Source organism: Carassius auratus, chromosome 27, assembly GCF_003368295.1.
Source record: "Carassius auratus strain Wakin chromosome 27, ASM336829v1, whole genome shotgun sequence".
In the NCBI taxonomy this organism is placed as follows: Eukaryota; Metazoa; Chordata; class Actinopteri; order Cypriniformes; family Cyprinidae; genus Carassius; species Carassius auratus.
In genome coordinates this window covers 21273266-21291197 of record NC_039269.1, presented here as the reverse complement: position 1 = coordinate 21291197, position 17932 = coordinate 21273266, and the positions used below count along the sequence as shown (strand labels likewise).

Below are 17932 nucleotides of genomic sequence, written 5' to 3'. Positions count from 1 at the left end.
TATAGTGGTGTTGGCCTGTATTTTGTTAGTGGTGCACGTGGGGTTGTTGGTTTGTAGACAAATGACTCTGATTCACTTCCGTGAAGTAAGTCCTGAGGTCCTGATGTCACCAAACAGCAGCACTGATAAATAACCATACATCATAAACACTAAACACTCATGAAAACGTCAAAGATGACGTGCCCTGAACGGTAACCCTTCCAGGGGTGCAGTACCTGCATGAAAGTATTTCAGCTGGAACAGATGTCTTTTTCATTGAAAATTTCCATGAAACAGCATTATATCTATTCTTAGTTTGAGCCAGGCCATGTCCAAGATATGTACTGTGCCAGTATTGTTTTATATTACTCTACCATTCTTAAGTTGAAATAAAACAGCAGTATTATGAAACACCATTATTATGCATGACAGCTTTTTATTTTATAATGTAATTGAGTGTATGCATTTATGTACAGTAACAAGTAAGAAACAGAGTTTTGTCAGTACATGACAGTTTATTCATTTGCTTGATACCTTTTTACATATATTTAACATTTTAGCAATCCAAAGCAAAATAGAAACAAGGAAGCAATTTGATTACAGTATCAAAAGCAGTATATCATACAAGAGCCAACAGTAATCATAATAACATGTTTCAAGGGCAAGTAAAGACAAAAAGATAACTAAAAAGTTGTAACTTTTTTGTTGTATGTTTTAAGTAAAAAAAAAAAGAAAAAGATATAGTATTTATAAAAAACGAATTTATGACTATTTAATAAAATACCTGAAAAGCATCAATTTGCATTGTTAATGATCACTAAAAATGTAACACAGACATTGCATGATACACTAGGATGAATGATTCGTGAGAAACATCTTGTATGTTTAGTCGAAGTGCTCTGGAAACCACCTTGGTGTTGATTGCAAGCCTCTGAAACCATTGGTCTTTCAACAGTGATTACAGAGACATTCAAGGTTGCCACACAACATTTGTGTCTGGTGAATATACACTGTCTTCTTGTACATTTACTTTGGTGTGGATGTGAACTGAAGCATCTTGTCATGCATGTTGTTGCCCTTTGGAATGTGTGTGTCTCCTGGCAGCAGCTGCAGCAGGCTTGACCCTGTGTACTTTGGCTTGTTCACTACAGGATGAATTACTTATGAGAAACTAAAAGACAAATAAAGGACATTTTTTCCTCCCAGGAGATTAACATCCCCTCCATTTCAGACTCGCTTACCCTGTGCTGGTATTAAAGTAGTATGTGAAGAATCTTTTCTTTTTCCTCTTTAAATACGAAACTAATGAAACAAATGTTGCATTAAATATTGAATTTAAAGACAAAAGTATGCATTATATACTGACAACCACTGCTCTTTATGAAAAAAACAAACAAAAACAAAAACAAAACAAAAAACTGATGTTTGCTAGAAATCCTCTCTAAACTAAAACTCCTCTGTTAGTGGCAAAGCAAACTTGTTTTTTTTTTTATTACTTCAGCTTGTTACTCATGTTGTGGGATGTTAAGGTTATTTTTATATTAAGACTGATGTCTAGTCACTTGTCCATATGCTTCCGTTATTGCAACACTAACAAATTTTGGACATTTACTACTCGAAAGCATACAAATGTTCAGACTGCAAGAAAAATAAATGTTTTAAAAATGACAAAATTTCCTTCATGTCTCCAAATTCAACAAAAATATAGCATATTGAGTCTTCTCACATATTTAAGGGGTTATTTAAGAGGATAATGTTCTGACCCACCTGAAACTTATCAGAATTTTTTGTAATGGTATTAGACAAGCATATTATCTTTTCAGTATAACTTTAAAACAAAGCATTATTTTACAGTATAATGTATTTTTATCAGAAAAGCTGAGCAACACATTGTCAAGCCTACTGCAGACTACATACTAAGATACATTATTGTAAGATACAGTACATATTAAGACAGTCCATTACAACGTGTCAGTTCTTATAAGAGCAATTTGACATGAATTGTTCAAGTACTGCTTCAGCTGGCTTGTTCGCATGTAAAGCCACTTGCTTCGTTGTTGACATAGTCTTCTTCTTGGCATCCCTCGTTTTGGCAGTTTCTTATTTTTACTCTCAAATTAGTTTCTAAGTGATAAACCAAAAATATCAGGACCATGTCGATGACCCAGACACTGAACAAGAAGTAGCGAAACCATTTGCCAAAAGTGTCTTGAAAAAAAAAAAGAAAAAGAAAAAACAGTGACAAAGGTGGATGTAAATATGTAAAGTACAGTATTGATTGATATTGAAATGATTTGACCATGACTTCAGATAACAACACACATTAAGGCACAAAAAGCAGTGGAAATAAATGTATGTCTTACCACATGTCTCCTCTTCTGTCATATCTTCTCAAAGTAAACCTGGAATATTAAAATACATATATAGATTAAATTACATGTACTAACAAATTCACTTAAATGTGTTATATATAAAAAAAATACAAATGTTACCTTAGCCTTAGTAGACTCAGTAGTACTAACCAGCATCATTCAGCAGCGACAATGAGGTCTTGTTTCATACTAATTTAAAAACAGTGTTAAAAGCCACTTCCTCTGAGCTCAGGGTGTAATGATGAGTCCTCAGTTTAGTTTAGGAACTGAAAGTAAGATGTATGTATTGCCTCTGGAGATTCTTGGTTGTAGAATTATTGTCAGTTGGATGTGAGCACTTACTCATGGTAAACTATAAAACAATTGCTGTAAAAATAGATACAGTTTTGTACATTCAAATATTGCTATTTAAATAAACATCTAAAATGTATTCATTTGCTTGTTACCTTTTTACATGTCTGTATTAATTAACATTAACATTAATATTTTAGCAATCCAAAGCAAAAAAAAAAAAAAAAAAAAAAGCTATTTTATTAAGTATCAGAAGCATTATATCATACAAGAGCCAACATTAATCATAATACCATGTTTCAAGAGTAAGTAAAGACAAAATGCTCAAAAAGAAAGTTGGGATTTTTTACTTTTTTTTGTCGTATTTCTTAAGTAAGTGTTTATAAAAAGCTCATTTATGAATATTAAAAAATACCTGAAAAGCATCAATTGGCACTGTTAATGATCACTAAAAATATAACACAGACGTTGCATGATACACTAGGATGAATGATTTGTGAGAAACTGCTTGTATGTTTAGTTGAAGTGCTCTGGAAACCACCTTGGTGTGGATTGCAACCCTCTATAACCACTGGTCTTTCAACATCTAAATTTACTGCCGATAATCCATAAATCAAGCACTTGCAGTAAATTTACAGCATTTCATTAACAGTAAAACTCTTTGTTTCTGAGAAAAAGAAGAAAAAATGTCTTGCACTGTAAAAATTAGCACATGGGGTGTTGCATCTTCAACGGCAGCTCTCCTGTCCTGCAGAAAGCAGTCAACTAGTTGTTGCAACAGAGAAACAAATTGAGCTGACTAAAATATCACTACAGGAAAGCAACCACGTGTAAGAGGTGTAACCTGGGAAGAAAACTTCAGTGCTTCAGTGTAGTGCAGAAGTAAAAATGTTGTAAAGGGGAAAAAAGAAGGTGTTTATGTTTTTGTCCCTTATGATGTTTGTGTCCAGCTATCTCACTATCACAGTATTTCCTACCGAATGTAATTTTATTTATTACATCAATGTCACAACTGTAAGTTACACGCACATTTGAAAAATCATGGGCAAGATGATTGTCAGTCATTAAGCCTGAGATTAGATTCCACAAAGAGATCACATTGTTCAAGACCTCTGTCTTTACCTGCAAGCAAATCATTGACATCCTCACGCTTTTAAACAACTTACTACTGCCCAGTCATGACTGAATATGACCAGCAGATTAAACAAGAGAGCATTCCAGTTTGATCATGTACCAGGGTTTGTATGATCATTCAAATAGTGGAGGAAAACTACTAAAATGGCTCTGTTGGACCAGCTGACAAAGCATCATGTCCAAATATATAACCTATTTGGTGAAAGTACATCAAGACAATCTCCTTATCAGCGTGTCAAAAATTAGAAAAGCTGTTTTGCAATTCATACTAACAAATTATCTATTTATATGTTCACCCCATTACGTCATTGTGTTTCCCATTAATGTAAAAGCCTCCACATGCATAGTATCAAGGATGATTCCAGTTTCAATCAATTTCTCCAAGGTATTGAACATTCAGGGACTAAATAAGGAACAACTGAAGGTAGTATTATAAAGTATATGACTCACTGCAGTGAAAATACCAATAACTTTTCTGATTCGTTAAATCATTTAAATCAATTGGATGTGCAAAAATTGGATGTGGTCTCTCTTTTTTTTTTTTTGAGACAGGTTGTGAATTTTCCCAAAATACACTGGCACACGATTCCTTATACATGCAGGCCACGACTTGTGCAGTCTTTGATATTCAAACAGCAGGTTTAACGCTTCATATTTGTTTGTGTAATCAACTCTCAGCCAAACACACAAATCTCTGCATTACAATAAAACTGTTCAGTATGTAATCCACCGTAAACCTTCAACACTCTGTTGTCTGTGGGCAAAAACAGAAGCAAACGAATAGAGTGTTAAGATTCACCTGTATAGCTAAGAAGACTTTAGCAGCTGTGCTAGTGCTACACAGTTTGCTCCCTCTCAAGGACAACAAAGCCATAGACTATTATCATCATCCACCATTGCTTCTGGTTCCTTCCAGGTAAGGGGGTTTAATGTGCAAACCGATCTCTAACCAGATTTCATGCTGACTTGCTAGAGGCTAAATTGAGTCAAGAGGTCCACCTTTGTGTCAGTCTGTGACCCTATTACATTTGGAGAATAGATTTGACCGAATGCTTATAAATCACAACCCCCTTTTCTGCCCAAAGCATCAACCCTCGATGATTTAATTAGCTTTTACTCCTGCACCCCTGTGATTTAACCTTGCCTAGTGGGTATTTTTATTGGAGACACAGCTTTGAGAGGAATAAAATATATGCCTACATACTGTATATAAACTACTTATGAGGGTGCTTGAGTGAGGAAGAAAGAATAAACATATCTGGTGACTGATTATCCTTTAAAATAATATAGACTTAGTATTTTATGGCATTACAATATTCAGGGTCATTCTTGTTGTAGCTTTATATAGCTTGCCATGCTAATGTTTAATAAAGTTAGCCCATTTCGGGCCAAACACTGTACCTATAAGAATTTCTATCAGACAGCCTGACAAGAAATAAATAATCGTATTGCAAATAAAGCAGAGATTAGCTCTCTTTGGAGTTGAATTGATGCCTTGATATTGATAGTAGACTATCAAAAGACTCGGCTAATAACCCACTTAAGTAAGAAAAATCGAGTCATTGTTCCCATGTTTATTCTTGGGTGTGACTGAAAATACAAAAAGTTATTTCCGTTTCAGCCGATGACAATGGTGAAATAATGTAACTAGGAGTTATTGAATGAATCTTTAATAAACTATTGTTCCACACTTTATGAAGGAAGTGTGAAGTGATAATCATAAAACTGTTTTCCACTCGGCTCTTGGTCAATCATGCCACCCAGATGTATGATGTTTCCTAATATTAATTGTCATCAATAGGAACATGTCTGCTGTTTCTGGGAACTGACGCTGTTGTCATGGGATCTTAAATATCAATTGGGAAAATGCTATTTATTCATTTACTGTGATATAACTGCAGTGGTTAAGTCAATTGTTTTGCACGTAGTTAAGGACAATTTTTTCCATAGCAGAAGCGTTAAGGAAATATACAGGTGATAAATAATATTCTTTCAGTTTAACTAAATATTGTCACCACTTATTCACAGCATATCAACTCACAGGACATGACCAGTAATTCTCAAAGTTGAAGTTCCGTCACCTTTATGAGGTGTGTGATATACGAGAGCACTTGTTGATAGTAAGGGCTTGTTTTAATGCAGACAGGCCTTGAGGGGGTGGTGCAGGGTTCCTCCATTTCAACAGGATGTGGGCTGAAGGAGGATCGAGTCCAGAAGATAGTGATAGATGAAGTATGAGATAAGAAGTGTTATATTCTTTCTCCATCACAAAGCCACGGCCAAAACCAAAGATGATTTCAGCTCATTCATTCCACATGTGAAAGCATATTTCCTCTTTAGACTGGCAGCACTGAAACAATATATGATTGAGTAAGATTTTGAAGGTTTTGTTTGTGAATGTCAAGAGAAAGGGATGTGATACGTTTATGACACTGTTGATCGGGGAAGTTGATAACACAAAGTAGCTGAGTAATTTAGAAATATGGCTTTAGAAAGAGGGACTTTAAACAGAATGCATAAACACTTTTCAGGTAACATGTGACACTGTATTATATTTCAGCGGTTTTATTCCGTAGGATTTTATTGCAGTTCTGTGACTCATCCAAATTAAATACAACAAAACACCAGGATACCTTTTCACAAAGGCACATTCAACAAACACCAGGATGCTAGTACACAAAAGTTAAATGAACCAATGATGTTTTTGCTTCTTTCATGTCTGTACTGTACATATTTGTTTTCACAGATCTTTGGCCAGTATTATTCTGTAGTGTGTGGTAAATAATTTAATGCATGGTGGGTGAGTCAATTGTCTGTTTCACACCTTTCATTTTAGCCACTTAATATCAATAGATAAATAATAGAAATGGAGCACAGATTTAGCAAAAATGGTTGACTTTTGTCTTTTTCCAGCTTCCAGTATAACTTATTTGTATGCAATATTATAGTAATGATGAAAGGTGCAGTTTCGCGTGCTGGTACAGCACAACATAAAATCAATGCATCTCTGTAGTAAAAGGTTTGAGCAGTACATTTGGAGTAATGTAGAAAGTATAGTATTTTGAAAGATCTGATAGTATGTGATAAATAAAAATGAATATCAGTTCTTTAGGACATGTACACCATTTAACATTTCAGAGAATGTTTTTGTCAAGCTATATACATGCTGCACTTCTCTCGTTCTTCTGGTTATTTTGAAAAGATGAAATTTGATTTCATGCTGCAAGCAGCGCATACTCATTTACATATCCGCTTTGTTTTACCTTATACATTTCTCTATAAATGGAAGACATTCTCACGTTTGTTAAAAATTCCGATGCACATCCAACAGTCAGTTACATTGGTGATTATGAGATGGCAAGAGCTCTCATATTTGTATTGGTGTGTTCGTTTGCATTATTGTCTTACATTACATATCACAATATTACATAACGTTCCGTTTAACTACAGTAGATAATTTAAGAGATCACAAGTTTAACGGGAAAGTGGAAAGCAGAGGCTGTGAACAATTTCTGTGCCCTTAATGAAAAGAGCTGTGCGTACAGGTTAAGACAGAGAAAAAGTCACTTATGACTGTAATTTAGGGCTGTGCTGCTGTTACTATAGACTACACTCACACACACGCACACTCACACACACCTACTGTGGAAGTGCGCGTTAGGACGTGGGTCGAGTCCAACTCGCGCGTGTCATGTGTCTACGTGGTGCACGCAAACGCCTGTTGTGAATGGCTTTGCATCACTCCGGAGGCGTTTATGAATGAAGTGTTTTTCGTATAAGGGAGAAACAAGGAAAGGTTTGGTGGCGAAGGACTGCTGAACCCGCGCGCACCGGAGCGCATAGTTGCCTGGCGTCTCGGATACTTTGTCAGTTTCTTTTCGGCCGTCAACTTGTCTCTGAGCATCGTACCTTTCGCAAAGTAATCTCAGGAACCTGCTGAATCTCCTGAAATGGATATGTCTAAACTAATGCTGATTTTATTCATCACCTGCTCGTTAGGACCTGTGAGTATCAACACAGTTTTCTATCTAATTAGTCATCGACGAAAGAAAAGCTCTCAAGAAGGCTATTTAACACACCTAGTCCTCAAACAAACTGTCAGGTCCTGTTGCTCTTTTGCTCTTCTGTCTCACAGCAACTGCTGCTGCTGCCCTTTCTTTCATAGAGCAGAATTTTGTAAAGGAACCGATTAAAACTGTAGGCTACATTTTATGAGACTGTGAAGTATTTCATTGGCTTGCCTTTAGCTTGGGTAAGAAAGAAGTCAATTTAAACTCTCCTGCATTATCCGTCAGAAATGAATCATATTTAAGATTAAAACTAGGTAGCCTATAGACAGCACGTAATTATGTTGATTATAAAGCTTCTATTATGCACTGAAATGTTCTCTGGTATCTTGATAAAGCATATCCTGTTCAGCGGTATTAATAAAGCTTGTTTATACATTTAAATAATAACCAGTTAGATTATGTGCCTTTGAAGAGATAGGCTATAATGCGTAGAGTTGTTTATTGAATTAATTCAAATTTCCTTATCTCTAGCCAGAAGTAAAACTTATGTACTTATTTAGGATTTCAGAACATTTTAAAACGTGCCAAAATGTTAACATGCTGCTTTACCTTACATTTCCATCATTAGATTTGTTATGCATCACACATAAAAGTTTGTAAAATGTGGGTTTCTAATGTTAGAAATCTGGTCATTCCTGCAGGTTAACCTGGGAAATCAGTCAGTGAATATCAGTTCTCCTAACTGATATCGCTAGGATTAACAGCATGCATTCACAGTACCAGTGTTACCATGGAAAGATTCCTCTATACTCAAATGTACAGCATGTATTTACCATCTAAACTGGTTGTCATATTGTTAATCATTCTATTTGAAATAGTGAAAAGAATGATTTTCTTCACTTAGTGTGACGCCTTGGTAACAACTCTCATTTTCTTCTCTGTTCGTCAGCACTGTCCTTGATCACAGCTTCTTCCTCACTGCAGACAGTAGTGACTCATGTCTCTATAAAGTACAGCTTGCCATGCAGCTGAATTTTCTTCAGAATATGTCACCCCACGCAGTACAGTATATGGTCAATAGATTGCTATTGTTTGCTCTGGGCACATAATAATACAGAGAACTTGTGCTCTGATAACGCACAACATTGCACTTGAGCTAAAATGAACGGCACATATCTCAAAATGTTTGAAGAGCGGTACATCTGTCAGTACGTAGAAAGATTTAGATTGGGTTTTGTTCAGAAGTGATTTTAATAATATTGATCATAATAACAAATGATATTCAGCATAAAACAAGGTAAAGGGGACACATGTTGAAGAAGGCGCTCATGAGCCTTATTTATGGGGCTAGTGCCGTGGAAAACAAGTTGTAAAACACCGCTGTAGATCACACTTACTGACTGTTCAGGTAACAGAATAACATTTGACCCATGGTCGTACTTTCTGTAAGCATGTGGACAGATTTGAGAGTAAAAATTGCTCTGAAGTGAAATTTTGATTGATGCCACCTCTCAATGGCCTCATCTGCCATATACCTGCTATAAATCTTACTGTCCTCTGGTGCTCTACGGAGGAATCCTTGAGAATGTTTTCTTGTTTAATACAGCCTACATTTTTAAGGAAAATTGGATACAGCTGCAGAGAGACAACTGTATGACAAATAATTTATGTCGTGAATTTTTCCACCATAAAGATGTCCGGAGGTTAGTCCTTTAGGGATTGACAGAGGTGAAGGGAGACATTATTAAGAGCTCTGTACAGTGAAGGTACTTATGCAACGCTTGTTAAATTTCAAAGGAACAAAATGAATTGTCCTACCCTTCATCAAATCTTCAGGAAAAGGGAGAGGCAGTGTCACATGCACAACAGTTCACTTCATACTCTTCAAAAAGTAATTATGTTCAAATTGTAATATGATCAAAGGTCTGTTGCTATTCAGAAATGTGATGTAATTTTTCTCTGAAGCTTAAAAACTGAAGACATGTTTTATTGCATGTAAAACATACCTCTTGTCAGAATCTTGTGATTGTGTTTTTGTTTTAAACAGATGCTGTCTGCCCAGATGTGTGAGGTCATGTGGGAGCTGGAAGCGGAGAAAAGAGAATGTTTGTCCAAGCTGGAAAATGTCACATCAGGTATGTACAGTGCATATAAGACACTATATGACAACTGTACGCATTAAAAAGACACAATGATTTCTCTATATTGGTTTTATGCACTGTAAAAATATCATGTTAAATACATGGTAAAAAAGCAACAGTTGTGGTTGCCAGATATTCACTTTGAAAATATAGTGGTGTTGTTTCAGGTAGTTCAGCATGATATATTGGTGTCTGTATTTTACAACCATATGTTTCTATTCAAGTTAATATACCAAATTCAGCTTTTTACCAAAAACGATGGATAGGCAAAGATTATGAATAGGAGAAAGTGCAATGTGCAATATGGCAGGAAGTCTCGTCATCTAAATAAAAGAGTCAGGTGCTAATTCGTAAAGTGTTCATATCATTGCAGTTTCCTATGGTTTGCATGGTGCCTGCCTAAACATGCAACTTCAGGAGCTGTATTTGCAGAAATAGCTGCCTGAGAAGCATTTCAAAGATGGCCTCTGAGTGAAATGTCTTGCGCAAAGGGGCTTTGTTGTTCTTTAACATGCACTGATAACCACAATAATAATACAGGTGTTATAATAAAAAGTCACATGATGAATTAGAGTTCATTGTAAAAAAGCTATCCGTAAAACATGGCCAGTACTTTTATGTAGACTGTGCACAGATTCATACACACAAAGACAAAAAAATTATAATTCATAATGCACATGAAATTAAAATAATGCAACAAAGTTTAACTAAATAGCAAAAATGCTGCCCAAAATGCACATCACTAACAGAAATATACAAGAAACAAAAAATTTTTTTTTTTACCGTTTCTCTCCAATAAATTATGTTTATTTTGCTATAATCATAAATAATTTGATCATAAATAGTTTTTGTTTTACGTTAAAACATGTACAGTTTTTCACTTTATAGGGATAAAATAACTCACTGTAAAAAAGAATTTGTTGAGTCAACTAAAAATATTTTGTTACCCCGCTGCCTAAAAATTTTTTGTTATCTTGACAAAAAATTTCTTGTTGAAACAACTTCAAATTAGAGTGGAGTTAGTCCAGGTAACAAATTTCTTTAAGTTGACTTGACTATTATTTTCTAGTCCAGTCAACTAAATCATGTTGTGTCAACAGGGATTTTTTTTTTTTTAACTTCGATCAATAATCATAAACAAATGTTACTCCACTGCCTTAAATGTTTAAATAAAGATGACAAAACACTTTTTTTTATGTAATTTATTTAATGATAAGAGACAACACTTTCATTCACATTTAAATTGAACAAGCAATTTGCTGTCAACACATCAACTGATAATTGATAAACAAAACAAAAAATGCAAAATACAAACACATGTCTAAAGATCTGAACCGACACTTGAAAGTGTGATGTATAATAAATAACATTGGCATGGGATTGAGAAACAAATAGTTGCATTTCAATTCATCAGATCAAAACCACAGGGATTGTTTTTAATTTCATAACTCAATATGAAAATCAGAAGGTTGAACTCTGCATATTAACCCTGCACAAGTTCACATGCACTCCCCCCACCATAATGCAAGTCATGGTCAAAATGAGAAACCAAGATATATGTATATAACATCACAATTAGTTAAAAAAAATGAGTGTACTGTACTTCTGTATAATAAGATATAAATGGAATGAATGCACATGGAAGCACAAAGATCTAAACCGTCAGATTCTAAATTTCATAGCACAACATGACCAGACAGAAGTGTTAACATCAGAAGGATCTTGAAAGTTTCCAAACTCGTCCCCCATCATAATGCTACATACTGAAAATGTGTACATACTGTTTAAGAAAATGAGAGGGGAAACAACATTTGTTTACATGAGAACATGCATATTCCAAGTCATGACATGATAAACTATAATGTACATTCTAAAAAGAGTGCTGATGGACACATCATGAACACTGAAAAGTGAAAGTGACATGACATACATTCGTGCTCTTCATTTAACCCATCCAAAGTGCACACACACAGCAGTGAACACACACCGTGAACACACACCCAGAGCAGTGGGCAGCCATTTATGCTGCAGCGCCCGGGGAGAAGTTGTGCCTTGCTCAAGGACACCTTATTTGTGGTGTTGAGGGTGGAGAGAGCGCTGGACATTCACTTCTCCACACCTACAGTTCCTGCCGCTGTAGCGAGCACATGGTGGGAGCAGCTGGTCTTCACAAGTTTTTGCAGAGCCTCAATGGTGTATTTAATGCGCTGGAGGTAGAGGATGTTCACTGCATACAGACCCATTAGGAGTCCAAATGCCTTGGGGACATGGGAGATGTCAGTGATGACAGGATGTCCAAATGAGACCAATGTTGGTTATTCCTTGGGAAGCACATCACATTGCTGCTCCTCAGTTACAATCAGAATGCCCTCTTCAATTTCTTTCTCAACATCCTTAATGTCACTGGATGGCTGGGAAAAGAAAAAAATATTACATTACTTAATACATTTATAACAAATGAACACACATATGTACATACACTATTAAAGTTGTGTGTTTTATTAAAAGCACAGCTACCAATAAATGCAAATTGTAATTCAACTTCAAGTGGAAGATATTTTGAAAAATTTAACCAAAAATGAAAGTCAACTGTTAATGGTGCTCCTCAACGGTTTCGTTTAGAAACATTCAAAATAACTTCCTGTATTAAACTGTTAAAAGCCTGTACTAAATTCTTTGTTCTGCTGAACACAAAGAGTTTAAAATCCCATGGGAAGATAAGTGTAAAATACACCTCCAGAACCAACTATGCTAAAAATGGGGGGAAATTATTTTCTTCACTACATGATTTCTGAATGACATAAAATGTGACAAACCAATACAACATATTCAGTTTTTTTTTTCTTAATCCAATTCTAAGTGTCTAATCTGTCACACCATTTATACAATGATCAGAAAATATAGTATTCCTTTTAAATAATAGTCTGTTGGACTGCATGTTCAGAGTAAAGCATGACCCTTAAAGGGTTGGTTAACCCATCTATGTTTTACTCACCCTCATGGCATCGTAAGTGTGTATGACTTTCTTCTTTCAGACAAATCCAGTCGGATTATATAAAAAAATATTTATGGCAATTGGTGGGTGTTTTTCTCAACAGTCCAAAAGTAGTCAAATAATGTGCATCAATTCATAATAAAAAGTACCTCACATGGCTCTGAGAGGTGAATAAGGGCCTCCTGTAGCGAATCCATGTGTTTTTGTAAAAAAAATATACATATTTAAAATGATATTCAAAGCATATTTAAACCCTTTTCTCTAACTTTCGTGAGAGCCATTCCGGGTGGATGAAAATAGGACATATGGGTCATGCATGCACCGATGATAAGTGACGAACACGGAAGAGTGGAGGAGAGACAACAATACGCCAATCACGAAGTAAAATCACAAAATTAGGCTTGCACGTATGATAGTCAGTGGAAGAGAAAATAAAGTGTTTACAACTTTTTAAATATGGATATTTTTCTTACAAAAAGCGCATCGATTTGCGACAGGAAGCCTTTATTCACCCCCCAGAGCCATGTGAGACACGTTTTATTGATGGATGGGTGCATTTTATTTGACTATTTTTGGACTGCTGAGAAAAAAACACACCTGTCTGCTGCCATTAAATAACTTGGAAGAGCCAGGACAATGTTTAATTCAACTCAGATCAGATTTGTCTGAAAGAAGAAAATCATATACACATAGGATGCCTTTGAATGAGTAAAACATGGCCTAATTTAAATTTTTTGGTGAAATAATCCTTTAAGCAAAGTTGCTAATGGCCAATATGCTAGCACTGAACATTTTTCAGGATTCAAAACAGTATTCAGCAAAATAATAAAGAATGGCTATGTCCAAAAACAGGGTTTCTGGTGGTTTTATGAAAATAAATTAAACACTTTATAAAGACATTTTAAATACCAATTATAGAAAATTCACGGAATAAAACTGAAGGGAAAATAATGTCAAATTATGTTCTCTAAAATTTGAAGCTGTTTTCCAATGCAAATATCTACATTTTCGTAAAGGGTTCACTCAAAAAAGAAAAAGAAAGAAAATTGTCATTTACTAAACCTCAAGTTGTTTTAAACCTGAATTAGTTTATTTCTGTTAGACCCAGTCCCAGATCGTCTAACACAGTACACAACCCCACAACGTGTTACAACCCCAGATCATCCAGATTTCTTCTACTTCTTTTACCTGGATCACATCACTGCAGACTGATGGTGCTCAGTTTGGTCATCCACAAGCGTAATCCCAGCAGTCATGTCCTTGATGAATTCCTGCGTAGAGCCTGTGTGCTTTAATAAAAACAAAGGGATGCATTAAACAGGGCCTTACAATCATAAAGCATATAGACTCCAATAGATGTGCATTTATAAATAAATAAATTTACTTACAACTTCGTCCAAGCTCTACCATGTAAATGCCATTTCCATTATGTCTGCATAGCATTTTGATGAATAACTGCAAAAGGACTCGCTGTGGTACATTCACAGGATTATTGAATTCTGCCCTGAATCTTCAGTCATCCCAAAATATCATAAACATGAAAAATACAAAAACATGTTAAAACACTGTAAAATAATAAACATACATATAAATAAATCTTTACAGAGAAAGTCAAATGTATTGTCAAGTTTGTATTAAATGCATTAAGACAAACTATACCATCCAGACGATGCTTTTAAATGACACAACACATAATTATAACACAATAAAAGGAAATTTAACACATTTGTGTCGATCGTTATTGTATCTCTATTTATACAAGATATATGCTATTATTAATTTTATTCTAAAATATGTAGATTTGAACGTATGCAATTTACTTATGACCGTATATTCACCATAGACTGTATAAAAACAGATATTCACGCAGCATTACACTGGGTACTAGGTTCTAGTGAGGCACTTGAATGACTAACGTTACTTCAGAAAACTGAAAGAAGAGTTTGTAACGCTACCTTCAGAACTTCATCTGAACTGTAGACTGTAAAATAATCATCAGCACTAGGCTTAAGTTACGCGCTCCGGAAGAACTCTGAGGGAGGTGCTCATCTGTGCTTCTCATTCGTTGCCCTTATAACATACAGAAAAGACACAGTTCGAGTAGTAATCTTCTTTTTATCTCCTAATTTTTCATCGTTGAATATTCTGACGGATGTCTTACGCTGTCAGGTTAAGAGCAGTTCCTTTTTTTAAATTCCCGCCGTTCTTAATCCATACAGTGATCCGATGAGCTCTCGCGCGCTGTGTTTGAACGGTCTCTAACGCAGCTCTGGGCTCAAATAATACATACAGACTGTATTTTTATTGTTCTCCACATAAGTTCAGCTCTGCTGTCCCGCATGGGGGAATATCTGTTTTAATATTTATAAGGAAAATACTGTGGAACCGCCTGTATTTTGAGGCTTCAGAGTGCCGCGAAACGAACATTTACATACAGTACCTTATATACAGAATGTAAGACTCTTTAAACCATACTTACTCTTCTGAGACAACAAATGTAATTTTACACATTAAGCCAATGAATACGAATATTTTACTTACCAAAGTTGTATTCTAGTAAAATGTCCAAACTTTGAGGAGAAACTGACTAGAATGTCTGACGGCCTTCTTCTCTCTTCAACAGCCTTCACGAGAATGACGAGATCTCGCGATAAGTGATGTTGTGAACGTGATATTGCTATTGAATTGAGTCAACAAATTTTTTTTAGTTATGAGGACAAATAACCTAGTTCAGTCAACTTTCAAACTAGTTGAGACACTGAAAACTTAAAATTTTTAGTTGAATGAACAAATTCAGTAACTGCAAGTTGTGTCAACATAAAAAAATTCATTGAAACAACTAAACTGCTAAATAATTTTTTACAGTGCTTACAGTTTACAAATTAACATTTTACAAGCAAGTTCTGTGGTTTTAATGCTAAAAGTCTCTTCATCAGCTAGAAATAGCAGCATAACTCAGAATAAAAATGTGGATGATGAGGTTGGGCTAATACTGCAAGAGCAACATTTTGAGTGTTTTAATATCTGATTAAATGTGCAAAAACATATAGCTGCTTATCTGCAAATCTGCAAATGTGTCAATATTTTCCCCTCATTTCTTCCCTCAAGCTGCAGTCAGCTCAGACCTCTCTTCTTATTACAGTATACTGTGAATTATGCAGATAATTGTTGTTTTGCATTTGTTTGTCTGATTTTCGGAAGAGGTTACAAAGGCATGCTGGTTAATTAGGCAGAAATGGCATTCTGTGAAGTGTGATCTTCACAGCATCAGTGTTTTCACTGTTGTTATCTGTATGATTAAATCAGTAGTATTTCAGTGCACTGGCTCAGTTAGTTTTGCTTGCAGCAAGTAGATTCAGGTTTTTTTTCCTGAGTTATTTTCCATCATTGATTAGGTTTTGCATCAGATGGTCTGAGAGCACATCCGTGTGTTAGCCTACCCACAGAATTCAGTTCAGTGCAGATTCACACACTATCACAATGCTTAAGTCTGTAGAGCCATTTCCAACTAATGATGCTTATTTAAAAAAATAACACTCTTTCTCACTTCAATATTATGATTTTATCTTGACTTCTCATTATTGGCAAGGCAGACAAAAACCACAAATGAGTTATGATAACACATTTAATTGCAAATTTTGATAACATATCCAATATTGGGGCACCTTAATTACTTGAATCATTGACAGGGATTTGTGTGTGTGAAAAAAGCTATAATGAGTAGCTATAAGTGGACTTTAAGAGCTTCAGTTTCCTGCCTATTGGGTCATGTACAGTACCTCATTAAACCAAAACACTGCCTATTCCAGCCTAATCTAATATTGATTTTGTTCTGAAAAAGTAATTATGAAAGCTGGTTAGCTGTGAGTTTAAGGTCTGATTATCTATGGGCTAGTGTTTCAATGTTGTGTGTTGTCATTTGTGCCATTTTTAAATCTCAATCACAAATCTCCCCTGAGTAATGTATCTTAGACCAATATGCAAATTGGTTTCTCAGACCGTGAGATGAACTTTGATAAAGCCCTCTCCCATGGCATTGCGTATGATTGGTTTTTCTTTGTCATGTATCCCAGTGTGTTATAAAATCTTTTATATCAGTTGGTTTTAAAAAATTTCAGAGACGTGGAATTAAGTAAAGATCACAAAATGTATCACTTAAAAGTAGGTATGAAAGGAAAATGTGATTTTCTAAATGCATGTTATAGTTTTCATTGTTAATGATACATTCATACAAATGTTTAATTTATTAAAGTTTGTTTTGAATGAAAATTTAATAATTTGATCTTCCAGTAAAATCCCAGATAACTCTATGACACAGAGGGGGAAATGTTTATTTGATCCCCTGTAGATTTTGTCAGTTTGCCCACTTACAAAGAAATTAAGGGTGTGTAATTTTTATTATATAGGTTTATTTTAATCAATAGATAAAGAATATCAACCAAAAGATCCAGAAAAAAACACATTATATAAAGGTTAGAAATTGTTTTAAAAGTTTTGATTTAAGAATTCTGGCTCCCACAGATTGGTCATGTGCCCATGTGGAACATAGATTAGTGTATCTTTTAGAAGTCAACTTGTCAGGTTTACAAGACTCCTGTCCACACAATCTTTATCTTCCATTCCAACCTTTTCCACCACCATGGGCAAAGAGCTATCAAAGGATGTCAGAGACAAGATTGTAGGTCTGCACAAGACTGGAATGGGCTACAAGACCATCCACAAGAAGCTTGGTGAGAAGGAGACAACTGTTGGTGTGATTATTTGAAAAAAAACATTAGTCTGCCTCGGTCTGGAGCTTCGTGCAAGTTCTTGCCTCGTGGGGTAAGAATGATCATGAGAAAGGTGAGGGATCAGCCCCAAACTACACGGGAGAGGCTTGTTAATGATCTGAAGGCAGTTGGGACCACAGTGACCAAGCAAACTATTGGTAACACACTTCGCCGCAATGGACTGAAATCCTGCTGTGCCCGCAGTGCCCCCCCCCCCCCCGCTCAAGAAGGCACATGTACA

General features: G+C 35.4%; 1 protein-coding gene and 1 long non-coding RNA gene across 2 annotated transcripts in view; one reads left to right on the top strand and one right to left on the bottom strand.

The window, feature by feature from the left end:
* Positions 1 to 506: 506 nt before the first annotated feature.
* LOC113046422 (uncharacterized) lies at positions 507 to 2547 on the bottom strand. The gene is made up of 4 exons (XR_003276080.1): positions 2472 to 2547; positions 2343 to 2381; positions 1221 to 2187; positions 507 to 1124 (listed from the first exon to the last, which is right to left on the bottom strand). It is a non-coding gene; the product is annotated as an uncharacterized LOC113046422 (long non-coding RNA).
* A 4861-nt stretch (positions 2548 to 7408) lies between these two features.
* LOC113045859 (vasoactive intestinal polypeptide receptor-like) overlaps positions 7409 to 17932 on the top strand; it is a 30797-nt gene continuing 20273 nt past the window's right edge. The window contains exons 1-2 of the mRNA XM_026206563.1: positions 7409 to 7780; positions 9834 to 9921. Coding sequence (XP_026062348.1) covers positions 7727 to 7780; positions 9834 to 9921 — 142 coding nt within the window. The 5' untranslated portion in view covers positions 7409 to 7726. The remainder of the gene's footprint in view (positions 7781 to 9833; positions 9922 to 17932) is intronic.